Source organism: Populus euphratica, unplaced genomic scaffold (assembly GCF_000495115.2).
Source record: "Populus euphratica unplaced genomic scaffold, PopEup_1.0 scaffold20.1, whole genome shotgun sequence".
In the NCBI taxonomy this organism is placed as follows: domain Eukaryota; kingdom Viridiplantae; phylum Streptophyta; class Magnoliopsida; order Malpighiales; family Salicaceae; genus Populus; species Populus euphratica.
Genome location: NW_011499854.1, coordinates 1,887,898 through 1,902,007, shown reverse-complemented (window position 1 = coordinate 1,902,007; position 14,110 = coordinate 1,887,898). Strand labels below are relative to the sequence as shown.

The window sequence follows — 14,110 nt, the reverse complement described above, 5'->3', positions numbered from 1 at the left end:
ATTTAAAATAAAATTTTAATATATAATTTATATTATTTTTTAATATATCTCCTAGAGTAAAAATTATTTAAATTTTAAATTTTTATATATTTATACTATATTATATTTATTTTTTATCATATAAATAAAAAATAAGATTCAAATTCGTGATTGTTTAATTATTAAAATTCTAATATCATAATAATAAATTAATTCAATTCAAAAACTTATATATATATATATTTAATTTCAACATCAATATATTAAAATTATAAAAGCACAAAAAAATAAAATAAACTTAATGATTTTTCAAGTGAAGTGCATTTTTAGAAAGCATATAAAAACAAAAATTACCATACTCATAAACACTATTTGAGATGTAATTGACTTGGAATTGATCACTAAAAAAAAAGTTCTATGTTTGTTTTGAAAAATATGAAGTTATATGGTTATTATTTTCTACGTGCAAGTGTTTACTTGATTGGATTGAAGTGTAAAATCAAAACCACTGTAAGGCCTTTTTTCTTTGACAAAGCATCCAGCAGCTCTCACAGGCTCTTTATTTAAAATCAAGTTTTCTCACCTCTCCATCGAATGTTAAGGATATTTACAAGTCACTGTCCTGTCTTTATAACGATGGAGTATTGTCCACCGTTCTCCTAAACCACGTCCAACTCCCTAGCAGGCACGCCATTTTCAATCTAGTATTAGCTGCAGCACTCAATTCAAGGACTAACTTGAAAAAAAACTTCCATTATCAGGTCAATTCCTGAATAACTGGATAAACTATTTTTATCAAAATAATAATATTTCATTTTTTTATGTCGACCCGGGAGTTCAGCGTCAATTGCAAAAGAGTTTGCTAGGTCGAACTAGTTTGACTGGGTCTAGCTCGTGTTTGGTTGTTCATCTAAAGTTTTCAAATTAACTTGTAAAACCAGGTTGGAGTTAACAGTGACCCTGCAAAGATGTTTACGTTGCGTTGGCACGAGGTTTGTGGCCAAGCGTGATTTGTCTTCGAAGGAGAAAACGACAGAGTCACGTTGGTGTTTGCTTGGCTGTTGTCCAAACCTTATCTTTAAGCGCGTGAGGCACAAGACTTTTTTTTTTTTTTTCGCGTGAGGCACAAGACTTTTTTTTTTTTTATTTCTAAATTTCAATTCACCAGACAAACTTTGCTTTCCTTGATTGCAATTTGTTGTCACACTGGTTGGTTCACCTACGCCACTAAATAAATAGTGCAATCTCATTGCCCACAATTAGGACCTAAAATAGTAATATATTTACTTACATACCAAATTTAAAGAAAGTGACCTCTTTAAAAGTTGGTTAATTAGTGCCCCTTTGAAAGGATAATAATTAAATTTATTTCCATAAAACAATTTATACGAAAGGGCCAGCTTTTAGAATGTGCACGAGCAATGTCCAAGGCATCGCCAAATCATGGAGAAACCAGGAGAAGGAGAGAAAATGCTCACCAAATTATCACCGTCGATGTTGTAATTGGACATTTAAACACAATTTTTTATGGCACTCATGAAATAAGTAGTAATGTTCTATTTGGCTGAATTAATATAAAAAAACACAAAAATAAAATAAAATTCATGAGCCACAAGAAATAATAAAAATATCTTTACTTAAGATTTCTCTTTCCTTAGTTATATATTTTTTTAAGCTAGCACATAAAATAACTAATAAAATATCACTATTTATTCCATAATAACCACAAAATTTATCCGTAACCATTATTCCTTTTATAATGAATGAAAAACAAAAACCCACCACTTAGTGCAACGTGCATTCTGTGGTATGCCAGCTAAGAAAAATAAAGAAGGGATTATTTACGCGCAACAATATCAAGAAAAGAAAAAAGGACAGAATTTTTTTTGTGATATTTGCAAAATTTCTCCCAGCCAATAAGAAAAAGAGAAAATTCATGAAAGGATAAGAACCGGGCCCAAAAGTAATAATGATTTGTTGCCACCAATCATGAATTAAAAAAAATATTCACCTAAATTTTATTCAGACAGGTTAAACTAAAGTAACATGCTATTTTTCTTAGAACATTTTTTTTGGACCTATCATTATGAATATGTTTTATAGAAGTAATTTATGCGATAATATAGTTTAATTTATTCACTAATTAAAATAAAAAAAGTTAGCGACATATACTTTGGGTTAAGAAAAGACGCATTAATTTTTTACAAATCTATTTTTGAAGTTTAACTTATATGGTAAGCGAATCTATATGCTAATTGGCATTAGGGTTTCCTATTCAAGAAAAAGTTGACAGGGAATATTTTTTTTTTTATAATTTATTGGTTTGATTTGGAGATAAAAAATTGATTATAATTTTTTATTTTAATATTAAAATATTTACGAATTGGTATTTAAAAATAATAATTAAAAGAAATAATAGCTCAGAATGAGACGTTTGGTTAGGTGGCAACCCTGTAAATAAAACACTGAAAATAAACACAGTGGTTATACATGGAAATCCCCGCAAATTCAGGCTTAAATAAGGCCATATTCAGCGTATTAATAACGCCTGATACGATCGCGCACTTATGGAAAATCCGAAAGGCAGAGGTACCTATCACTTGTATAAGCAGAACTGCTTATCACTAACCTTATTAGTCCAATTATCGCATCTCATCTCCTCTCACGGGTATTTGATTTGTCTGACTATACCTCCCTCTCAAATCCCTAAAACCTATCTCTCTCTATAAATACCAGTAGAGTTCATAGAGAGAGAAACCACAAAATTCAACAACTTGAACTAGAGAGAGAAAGTTCAAAAAAGCTGTGAAACGACATATCGTCCGTTCTCTCTCTATCTCAACAACAATTCTTCTCCGATCTGGAAACAGGTATGGAAATTTGTTCATTTCTCTCTGAATTCTGGAAATTCACGTGATTTTTTATGTTTGATTTCTGTATGTTTAGTTTTTAATTCTTGTGAGGTTTTAGATCTCTTTATGAGTTAGTTAATTTTTGAATTTTTTTGTTGGTTGCAGGTTAAAGGAGTTTTTTTTTTTTTAATTGTTTTTGGAAGAATTGTGATTATGTCTTCGCTTAGCAGAGAGCTTGTGTTTCTCATACTTCAATTTCTCGAGGAAGAGAAATTCAAGGAAACTGTTCACAGGTGCGTAATTTTACACTTTATTTATTTTTGATAAAATTGATTTATTTTTTTGTGGTTCATTTCTTGTTATTGTGATTTGGATTTGGTGGGAATTTGTTTTGTTAATTTTTTTTTGTTCGTGTCAATTTTTTTATGGGTGGAGACTGGAGCAAGAGTCAGGGTTTTACTTTAACATGAGGTATTTTGAGGAAATGGTGACAAATGGAGAGTGGGATGAAGTGGAGAAGTATCTGTCAGGATTTACGAAAGTTGATGATAATAGATATTCGATGAAGATTTTCTTCGAGATTAGGAAGCAAAAGTACCTTGAAGCTTTGGACAAGTATGTGCTTGCTTGCTTTTTCTATACAGTTAATTAATATGGATTTTGTTTTTAATACATTTCCTTTCTGGGGGTTATGATTTTGATTCGAGTAATCGTGACATGGGCTGAACTAATTGTTGCATGGGCCCACTGTGATAAGTGGGGGCCACTGTAGCGGTTAATTTGATTGGTCTAGTGTGAATAGGGAGTGGTCCATGTAGCAGTATTTTACTTTGAAGCATTGGTTAATTTTTGCACGGGTGAAAAAATGCAGGCGAGATCGTGCGAAGGCAGTGGAAATTTTAGTGAAGGACTTGAAAGTATTTGCAGCGTTTAATGAAGAGCTTTTTAAAGAAATTACGCAGTTACTGACGCTGGAAAACTTTAGGTACATAATTTTTATTTTAATTGTTAGTCTTGTTCTATTGAGCCTAATTTATTGATGATATCTGGATATCCTGTGTTTGTTTACTTTAATTCGCAGAGATAATGAACAGCTATCCAAATATGGAGATACCAAGTCTGCTAGGGGTATAATGCTTGGTGAACTCAAAAAGTTGATAGAGGCTAACCCTCTTTTCCGTGACAAGCTTCAGTTTCCTAGTTTGAAGAATTCTAGATTGCGGACTTTAATTAATCAAAGGTTGTTGAGAATTTCATGTCTTACTTCCGTATGTTGACTCTTGTATTGAAGTTGGTTTTTTTATCACTCACTTTCCTTGCCATTGAATTGCAGTTTAAATTGGCAACATCAGCTTTGTAAGGCTCCGAGGTCTAATCCTGATATAAAGACTTTGTTTGTTGACCATAGTTGTGGACAACCAAATGGCGCACGGGCCCCATCCCCTGTCACTAATCCCTTAATGGATGCTGTGCCTAAGGCAGGGGGTTTTCCTCCAATAACTGGTCATGGAGTAAGTGGCAAATCTGAAAGGAGTTACCCTGTTTATCTATGCTGGTTTTGAATTATGAACTTATATGACTCTGGATATACATGCTTGCAGCCATTTCAGCCCACGCCAACTATTCCACCTTCTCTTGCAGGATGGATGGCGAATCCATCTACTGTCCCTCACCCATCTGCTTCTGCTGGGCCCATGGGCTTGGCTGCTCCTAATAATGCAGGTAGACTACATCAGACATTTGGAACAGCTTCTTTAGATAGTTTTTAATGTTCTTACAGTCTTTGACAAACATCCTTGGAATCTATTATAACACACATGTACAAACTCAAGAAGGAAGTTTTAGCTATAATAATATAGATAATGATAGTAGAAATGTGCTCTTAATTTAAAAGAGGAAATTTATTACTAAGGGGTAATTGGTACTGCTCAAAGATCATATCTTTACTTGATTATTACCTTCATCCAGCTATAACCCTAGCAAAGGGCAATGTTTAGACATCTTATTTTTTGCATTTTATGCAAACAAATATATATACTGAATATGCATTATTCTATTGGGATCTTATCTGCTTGACAGAAGTACGAGTATTTTATTGACAATGTTTTGTTAAAATGATCTTGAGTTAATATTTCATAGCAGAGAATTTGATTGGTGATTCAATCTCTTCTTCACACTACTTTTCCATTTAATGTCCATGGTTTCTTGCATGTTAATTTGCCTCTACTTCTTCTTTGTATCTTCATTGTAGTACCACTCTTAAAGCGTCCTAGGAGCCCTCCTACCAATAACCCAGCTATTGACTATCAAACAGCAGACTCTGAACACGTGTTGAAGAGGTCAAGACCATTTGTATCAGATGAGGTATAAACTGAAATTGGCCCCTGTCCTTTACATTCCTATGCTGCGTTTTTTCCTTAATATGATCTTTGATGCCTTTTGCTATTATGAATTTGGAAATACATTTTAGTGTGATTTTTGAGATGCCAAGGTGGATGATTTAGGTGGATGCAGATATAGATTGAAACTGTTTCGATATCCATGCTTGGAGGTGGACTGTGGTGTGTGTGCATGTGCATTCCAATAAATATTGTGGGATCAAGCTTCTCATGATAGAGCTAAGATTTGGCTGAATAAAAAAAGTTAATTTGTTAACTATACCAGTTGTTCTTCTTTACTGGATATTCTATCAGGTCAATAATCTTCCAGTAAACATTCTGCCTATTGCTTACCCGAGTCAGAACCACGGCCAAAGCTCTTACTCTTCTGATGACTTGCCCAAGAATCCTGTCATGACTTTAACTCAAGGTTCTGCTGTGAAGAGTATGGATTTCCATCCACTCCAACAAATTCTTCTTCTTGGTAAGCAGCCTCAATATATAGAACAACTGCTCCCATCTTTACGGGTGTGGGTGCTCGTGCATACTGTTTGCAAATTTGCCAGTTGTTTTGGAGACTATCATTTGTTGCTTCACTATTTCAGTTGGAACAAGCATGGGTGATGTGATGGTATGGGAGTTGGGCAGCAGAGAAAGGATTGGTTGGAAGAAGTTCAAGGTTTGGGACCATAATGCATGCTCAAGGGCTCTGCAGGTACATTTTAACAAGTTTAATGGAATATGAAGTAATTATGATACTTTCTGGAGCTGTTATATCAGGTTATGTTTAACTGACTGATTATCGTGTAGGCATCTCTGTCCAGTGATTATACAGCATCGGTTAACCGTGTGGCATGGAGTCCTGATGGAAATTTATTTGGTATGTTAAAATATTATGTTTCTAGCTTGCTTTACCTAAAAGACAACTTTTTCCTGAATGGAAATCAGGAAACTTGCCAGATATGTTATGTTTTTTCTTCCTTTTCCAGGTGTTGCATACTCCAAGCACATTGTGCATGTATACTATTATCATGGTGGTGATGACATACGAAATCACCTTCAGGTTTGTGCCTGTAGTGGATATCATTGAAGCCCAGTGTCTTTCCATTTCAACATGATGTCATCTATCTTCAATACATGTATTAAAAAAAAAAAAAACTAGCAGTGTTCATTTATCATGCTGCAATCCTGTGGATACATACTGAAATTTACTGTCAATTTTCCTTGTGTTTTAGATTGATGCTCATAATGGGAGTGTCAATGATCTTGCTTTCTCTTACCCAAACAAACAACTTGCCATCGTCACTTGTGGCGATGACAGGACCATCAAGGTATGTTTCTTACATCTCTATTTATAGCATCTACATAATGGTGTTTTTTAAGTGTTTGTGAATCTGCAGGTTTGGGATGCGGTTGCGGGGACCAGACTGTTCAATTTTTCAGGTCATGAGGCACCTGTATATTCTGTGTGCCCACATCACAAGGAAAATATTCAGGTAATATACAGGATGTTAGCTGGACCCTCTCCACCTCCAGTTTTTACTTATTTCTGATTGATAAATGCTAAAACAAAATTAGCAATCTGTTTGTGAGCAGTTGGCAAATGGAGATTTATTGCTAGTTTAAATTCTAGTTTTATGAATAGAAATCTGAGTCAAATTTTAAATTAAACATAGGTTTTCGAAATCATATTTAAATGCGTAAAAACAGAGGCAGAGAAGAAATATTTTGGGAACTTCCCACACAAAAACTGTTTGAAAAAAAAAAAAAAAACTGAAAGGGGAGATCAGAGAGATAAAGGGGGGGATTGGATACTGTAGAAGCATGGAAATGGTAAAATTATTTTTGAGAGAGTAGAGTGAGGCTAAAGAGCATTAAAGAGAGGGAGAAAGGCGTTTTTCTTCAATTTTTTAAGTTTCTATCCTTTTTCTTCTTTAATTTTATTTCCTTCTTACCTTCTCCCAGTTTATCTTTTCAACGGCAGCTGATGGAAAGATAAAGGCATGGTTGTATGATAACATGGGTTCAAGAGTTGACTATGATGCACCAGGGAATTCGTCTACCACAATGGCATACAGTGCTGATGGAACTAGGTTTGTGTACATTCTTTATTGCTTTTCTGTTTTCTGCCAGTGATGAGAGATTGTTATTTCTTATTCCGTTTTCTTTTGACTGAGATATTCATTTCATCTTTATGGACAACTTGCAGGTTATTCTCATGTGGGACCAACAAAGAAGGAGAATCACACTTGGTGGAGTGGAATGAAAGCGAAGGAGCTGTGAAGCGTACCTATAATGGTCTTGCAAAGCGTTCTGTTGGTGTTGTGAAGTTTGATACCACTAAGAATCGATTCTTGGCGGCTGTAGATGAGTTCATGATCAAGTTTTGGGATATGGATAACATCAACCTATTAGCAAGTATTGATGCAGAGGGTGGATTGCCGGTAAAGTTCTGACAGTCCTTACTTGTTAAATCTGTTTGATCAAGCCCTTATGATGTACAATCAAGTGGTAAACAAAAAAAACCTAAAAGCCCTAGAGAACCCATTTCTGAAAACTCTGTTTATCCTGAGCAACTAATATTCATAACTTGTCTTGAAAAACCAACTAAGATGCTATATATATGTGCCAATATAGGCAAACATAAGATGGAGAAACTAAAATTCAATAGGAACAGGAAAACTTAACAATAGTTTTACTGAAAGAAAGGAACTAAAATAAAACATGATTAACTTATGGATATTCTACATGGAATAAGCAGTTTTTAAATCTGACTAGTACACTCACATTTAACATCTCTGTTATCATAAATTTTCAGGGTTCTCCTTGTATTAGATTTAACAAGGAAGGAACGCTGTTAGCTGTCTCAACAAATGACAATAGCATCAAAATTCTAGCAAACTCAGATGGGATCAGGCTGCTCCGAACAGTGGAGAATCGTACATTTGATGCTTCTAGAGCTGCTTCTGCTTCTGTTGTGAAGGTAAAACTTTTATAGGCATGGAAATTCTTTTGAGGACCTTTATGTCTCTAGAGGTATGCATTTAGAAAGTAATCTTATCTGAACATGCCGCATCTCATGGCAACTATTTGAATGCATGATTTGTATGCAGCCCCCACCAATAGGCAGTTTTCCTCCCGCCAATGCCCCAGTTGGAACAAGTGGCGATGATCAAGCTGCTCTTGCAGCACCCATGGTTGGAATGGTAGGTGTTACCTGTCCTTGTAGAATAATCTCATTTATCATATTGCCATGCATGCATCTCAGTGCAAAAGGATCTATTTACACATTCAATGATTTGATGCTTTCCTTTTGTTTTGAGTTTCTACAGAATAGTGACAGTCGAAGTTTAGTTGACGTGAAGCCTAAAATTCAAGATGAATCAGTTGAAAAATCTAGGATCTGGAAATTAACAGAAATAAATGAACCATCACAGTGCCGCTCCCTGAGGCTCCCTGATAGCTTGACTTCAATGAGGGTATGGTTTACTTTTTGCAAATTTTATTAGAAGGATGTTAATATGCTATTTATTCGTGTCATGTTCATGTTAAAAAAATGATTGTGCTCCTGAATAATACCGCTGAAAACTTAACACAGTAGTTTGCTGCTATACCGTTGTTTTCCCCCCTTCTGATCTGTCTATATATGTGAATATTTTGTGGCACTGTGGCAGGCTGTAATAAGTTGACATGCAAATTCATATCACTAATTGTGGAAGACATTAAATGCAATGAGATAATTAGATCATATTATGCTGGATGCGCACTTTCTTACATGTTAACACTTGCTTTTTTGGTGGCAAACACTAGCAGCTATGGTTTATGTTTGTCTGTTGGTCAAATTTTTAAACTTTCATTGTTTAATTTTTGTTTTTTGCAGCTGAGATTCGTAACTCATTTGGTAGTTTTTCCTTGTACTTATTCTGCAGCTGAAGTTTTATGCATTTGGGATTGCTTTGTATGTCATGTTCTTGAAGCTAACGACTTGTAAGTTGTAATTATATGGGTTTGGTGACAATTTTTTCAGGTGTCTAGATTAATTTATACAAATTCAGGAGTTGCCATATTGGCATTAGCATCTAATGCAGTGCACAAGCTTTGGAAGTGGCAGCGAAATGATCGAAATCTGTCTGGGAAGGTATTTTTATTGTGTCAGCTTTTTTTTCTTAATAATGTTGGAAGGTTTGTGCTTTGAAGGCACTTAAATTTACTTTGTGGAAGGGAGCATGTCTATATTGTTCTGTTGATTTAAAAACCTTGCCTTTAACAAAGTTCTTATTACCTGTTCTAGGCCAGTGCCAGTGTACCACCTCAATTATGGCAGCCTTCCAGTGGAATTTTTATGACTAATGATATTAGCGACACAAACCCTGAAGATGCTGTTCCATGCTTTGCACTTTCAAAGAATGATTCTTATGTCATGTCTGCTTCAGGAGGGAAAATTTCTCTATTCAATATGATGACATTTAAGGTATATCACTCTTTTCTCTAATTAAGCTCCATTCTATGTGCTTGATTGAATTATTATTTGTGTGATGCCATAAGGGCATGATTTAGTCAACTTTGTCGATGAATGGTCTATATGATGCTCGTTGCAGTCAAATTTGTACCCTTAACCTTTTTTTTTTTTAGCAACATAATACTGGACATTTCCTTTTGGAAAACCAAATTGTTTGGAAGATATACCAGATGATGTTATTGCTATTTATATTTCCTTATTAAATTGTGGAACAAAGAAATATTTAGGGCTAATTACCAGTTTGCAGATGAAAAAGGGTGGCTTTTTCTGTGGAGACTTGTTATCAACACATTTAATACTAGTTTTGCTATGCATTCTGTTCTGTCCTTGTATTTTTTTATCCATTTTTCTTGATTGCAGACAATGACAACATTCATGGCCCCACCACCAGCTGCAACGTTTTTAGCATTTCACCCTCAGGACAACAATATCATAGCTATTGGCATGGAGGACTCTTCTATACAAATTTATAACGTTAGGGTTGATGAGGTATTCGCTTTGATACCTCAAAATTTTAATTTTATTTATTGGAGGCAGAAAAGCATGAGTAAACAATTTGAAATATTCCATTATACAGGTCAAAACAAAGTTAAAAGGTCATCAGAAAAGAATTACAGGCCTTGCCTTCTCTCACTCTCTAAATGTCCTGGTGTCTTCTGGAGCTGACTCTCAGGTAAGAATTATTGGTAATGCAAGTCCTTGTGTGTCTGTTACCGTGGAATAAGCAATTAAGCCCTATTATATAAGGTCATGGATTTCAGAGAAGTCTAGAGGACCGATGTAGCAAATGGCAGTAACTGGCAATAACATGGAAAGGCTTGTCTTATCTGGAAACCTTTTTTCTTGGATTTTTTAATTTCATGTACCTTTTGTAATGCTTCTGTTATGAGGCTTTCTATATAATAGAATTCTGCCATCTTTTATCCTCGTGTATCTGATTGGCTGAAAAGAAAGAAGCTTGTATGATCATCAAGTATTCATTGTTGGAATTACTCACTCGGTTCTGCATGTGTTTTCCATCTGCAGTTGTGTGTTTGGAGCACGGATGCTTGGGAGAAGCAAGCTAGTAAACTCTTGCAACTTCCTTCTGGACGAGTTGCACCTTCTCTTGCAGATACGCGTGTTCAATTTCACCTTGACCAGATACACTTGCTTGCAGTTCATGAAACACAGATAGCTATATTTGAAGCACCTAAATTGGAATGCCAAAAGCAGGTTTGGTGTAGTTTCTGGAAATATTACAGTTGCACTCATTTGTTATTTCATACAATGTATATCATTTTTTTCAAGTGTCCTGTGGATTCTAATCACTTGAGATGATGTTATGCATGCATATAGTGAAATGGTGTTGCAAATATTTGTTGATTATTTTTAGTTGTGGGAATCTTGTCTCCTAAGCTCCTGACATTCTTTTCTATGAAACTGTATCCTTTTAATACAGTGGTTCCGTCAAGAAGCAAGCGGTCCAATCACGCATGCTACATATTCCTGTGATAGCCAGTCGATATTTGTTAGCTTTGAAGATGGAAGTGTGGTTGTTCTCACTGCTTCAACACTCAGATTGAGATGCAGAATAAGTTCTACTGCTTATTTACCACCCAATCCAAGGTTACTGCTTTTTTCCCCTCCATCTGTTTTTGGTTTCTTGATTTTGTTTTTTCCCTTTTGTAGAAGATTCTAACTATTTCAATACTCTTGCTTGTTTGCTCTGTCTAATGATGTAATTTTAGCAGCTTAAGAGTATATCCTCTTGTCATTGCTGCACACCCCGCCGAGCCTGATCAATTCGCATTAGGACTAACAGATGGTGGAGTTCATGTGCTTGAACCATTGGAGTCGGAAGGAAAATGGGGGACCTCGCCTCCAGTTGAAAATGGTGCTGGCCCTAGTGCAACTGCAGGCGCCGCAGGTTCTGAACAAGCTCAAAGGTAGCCAGTCATGTGCGCATGGCTTTCAACAAGGACCTTTATTGTCCATGCCTTCCATGCAGTCCCGCTCCCTGGGCCCACCACAATGTGATTTTCAAGGGGAAGCTGCGGAAATTAGGTACTGTAGGTTTAGTGTACTTGCATCCAGGATAGAGAGAGTTCGTTCAAGCGCCAGTGTAATCACTTTGCTTCTCAGAGCATGATGTTATCAGTTGCCCTCATCAGAAATGACTGGAGAAGCAAGGGTTTATGGCTGTACATTTCAAAAGTCAATTAAAAAGAGGAGAGATAAAGGTAAAGAAAAACTGAAGGTGAAGGCCCGACTATAGAATCTGAAAGGTTATTTTTAGGAAGAAACTTGAGTTGGTTTGGCCAGGGGAACTGGTTGTTTTCCCTGCCATTTTTATCTAGTTTCAGGGATGGTCATCTAATTTAATTTCATTTTTCTCTAGTCCCGAGCAGAAAATATTCGTGGCGTTTGACTTCTTTGTTATCTCGTTTTAGTTATTACAAGTATGTTTTTTCTGCACCTCGTTTTCTCCATAGTTGATTCTATCAAGAGTTGAGATTCCTGGTTTGGCACGGGCCATCTCCCTTGCTTAATGTTGCCTGCCTGGACTACCCCTCGTGAAACTTTTTGATATTTGGTCCGCCAAGGATGTGCCGAGCTGGTTACCTGACATGGTCCGAGGAAATTTAACATGTTTCCAAGGTGTCCAGTGATCAGTCCGATATCTCCCAGTTCAAATTCATCCCCGTCTTTTGTTCCCCCCCCCCCGGTCTATTTCAATGCATTATCAATTGTAACCGTCACTTCGTAGCAGTTCCATTGGTGCTTTCGGTGGGAAATTTAGCAAATCAATATCTCAATGGGCTGGAAGATGTCTAATTATTGTCTTCTGAAAAAGAGAGGGGACCTGACTGTTAATGCTATGCACCATAAAAAAGAACAATGATCTCGTCTAAGATGAAAAAAGAGGTCGATGCCAGGTCTCATCAATTTACTCTTGTTCTGGATAAAGCCGGATGAGTGGTCAATTCCAAACATCATTTTATGTGGTTGAGATGGTATCATTGTTTGGATTATTTTGGCCCTACTGGAACGTTAGCAGTCCGTAACAATTACAAAAAAAAAAAAAAAAAACTGAAAAGTGTTCCCCTAAATATTGTTTTTTTTTTCTTGCCCTTTGAAAAAAAAAAAATCCTGTAAATTGTTTAGGAGTAAAATAGTCTATGCATTAGGATAATTTTGGTGTTCAAAAATTGATTAGTAACAAGACAGGTATTTTGTGTTTTAATTGTGCTGTAAATTTAAATCACTATCCTTTGAAGTAATTAGTTTTTCGCTTCTAGTGAGGATTATTTTTGTATTTTCATAAAAAATACACAGTATAACAACCTTTTTATTCTTGGATTGAAAAAAAAAGAAAAACAACTAGTAACGAGGCCTTTTTGTAATTTTAAATTTTGTTGCACAATGAGAAAAACCTTGGCACCCTTAATGTCAAATGATTTAACCTTTAGGTTAAAGGGTATTTCTATTATTTTTTAGTTTTTTGTTTTTTTTCATAATTAATGATTTAGGGTTGGGTCATTTAAGAACTTTAATAATTTAAAAATATGCCAATAGGTGCTAATAGCTTTGCTGCTTTAGGACGACGTGTGTGGTTGATTCAAGAGACTAAATTTATCGTTTCAGAGTTACTTTTGATGTGTCTCAGTGTGTTCCCCATGAAAAAATAGTATATGCATCGATAAGTCTGATGGTTTATCGCCAGCGATCATTCCTTATTTTTTCTCCTTTCTTTCCTCTCTCTTTTATAGTTTTTGCGTCCACCCTGTAATTTTTTCAAATGAGCCATTAAACTTCCTTTTCTTTCTGACTTAGTCCATGCTATTTTGTTATTGTTTGCTTTATTTTAAATAATTTATGAAATTAGAATTTTATTTCAATTTCATCCTCATTCAAGTTCTTACTTTATCATATTAATCCCTATTCTTTTAATTGCTATTTATAAAATCTAATATGATTTTTTTGATTTCGCCCTCTATTATTTTTTTCCTATTAGATTTCATCATCTTTCCTTTAATTGTTATTTTTTTTCTTTGTAAAGTTTTTTAAATTGTTTTATTTTTTGATTTCATTCTTCAACTTTTAATTTGTTTGGATTTTAACTTATTAGTTAAGCCCGTGTCTAGTATTTCACAGGGTGCAAGTTTTGAAAATTAATCTACCTTTAAAGGGTTCTTTTGGGATTTATTTGTCTTATTTAATTATTTTTAAGCTTTTTTTTTGTTTTTATCCTTCAGTATTTGTTTAATTGGAGATTAGGCTTAGTTTTTCTTTTTTTCCAACTTTTTATGTCCTTTGTTTTATCCTTTATGTTTTTTACTTGAATGACTTCTCTCGAGTCTTTTTATTTGTTGTTTCTTATTAATTTTATGTTTATAGAT

The 14,110-nt window shown here is 34.9% G+C and overlaps 1 protein-coding gene across 3 annotated transcripts; it reads left to right on the top strand.

Annotated features, from left to right (window-relative positions):
• Nucleotides 1-2,692: 2,692 nt before the first annotated feature.
• LOC105122629 (topless-related protein 4-like) lies at nucleotides 2,693-12,185 on the top strand. 3 transcript variants are annotated; one of them, XM_011021858.1, is made up of 26 exons: nucleotides 2,693-2,849; nucleotides 2,997-3,124; nucleotides 3,267-3,446; nucleotides 3,703-3,816; nucleotides 3,913-4,071; nucleotides 4,165-4,342; nucleotides 4,433-4,553; nucleotides 5,086-5,195; nucleotides 5,525-5,693; nucleotides 5,815-5,924; nucleotides 6,020-6,089; nucleotides 6,199-6,272; nucleotides 6,445-6,540; nucleotides 6,610-6,705; nucleotides 7,175-7,302; nucleotides 7,419-7,653; nucleotides 8,028-8,192; nucleotides 8,323-8,415; nucleotides 8,542-8,688; nucleotides 9,237-9,347; nucleotides 9,501-9,680; nucleotides 10,089-10,217; nucleotides 10,306-10,401; nucleotides 10,755-10,943; nucleotides 11,170-11,336; nucleotides 11,459-12,185. In XM_011021858.1, exons 2-26 carry the CDS (start codon nucleotides 3,045-3,047, stop codon nucleotides 11,658-11,660), a joined length of 3,399 nt encoding a protein of 1,132 aa, XP_011020160.1. In that variant the 5' UTR covers nucleotides 2,693-2,849; nucleotides 2,997-3,044; the 3' UTR covers nucleotides 11,661-12,185. The 3 variants fall into 3 exon arrangements, with proteins under 3 accessions (XP_011020160.1, XP_011020157.1, XP_011020159.1); XM_011021855.1 differs by having other exon boundaries at nucleotides 5,083-5,195; XM_011021857.1 differs by having other exon boundaries at nucleotides 2,695-2,849; nucleotides 5,083-5,195; nucleotides 11,462-12,185.
• Nucleotides 12,186-14,110: the final 1,925 nt, after the last annotated feature.

Coding starts and splice junctions, on each gene's coding strand:
- LOC105122629 (XM_011021855.1), top strand. CDS start 3,045: ATGTCTTCGCTTAGCAGAGAGCTTGTGTTTCTCATACTTCAATTTCTC. Junction 3,125..3,266: donor TTCAAGGAAACTGTTCACAG/GTGCGTAATTTT, acceptor TTATGGGTGGAG/ACTGGAGCAAGAGTCAGGGT. Junction 10,402..10,754: donor CTTCTGGAGCTGACTCTCAG/GTAAGAATTATT, acceptor TTCCATCTGCAG/TTGTGTGTTTGGAGCACGGA.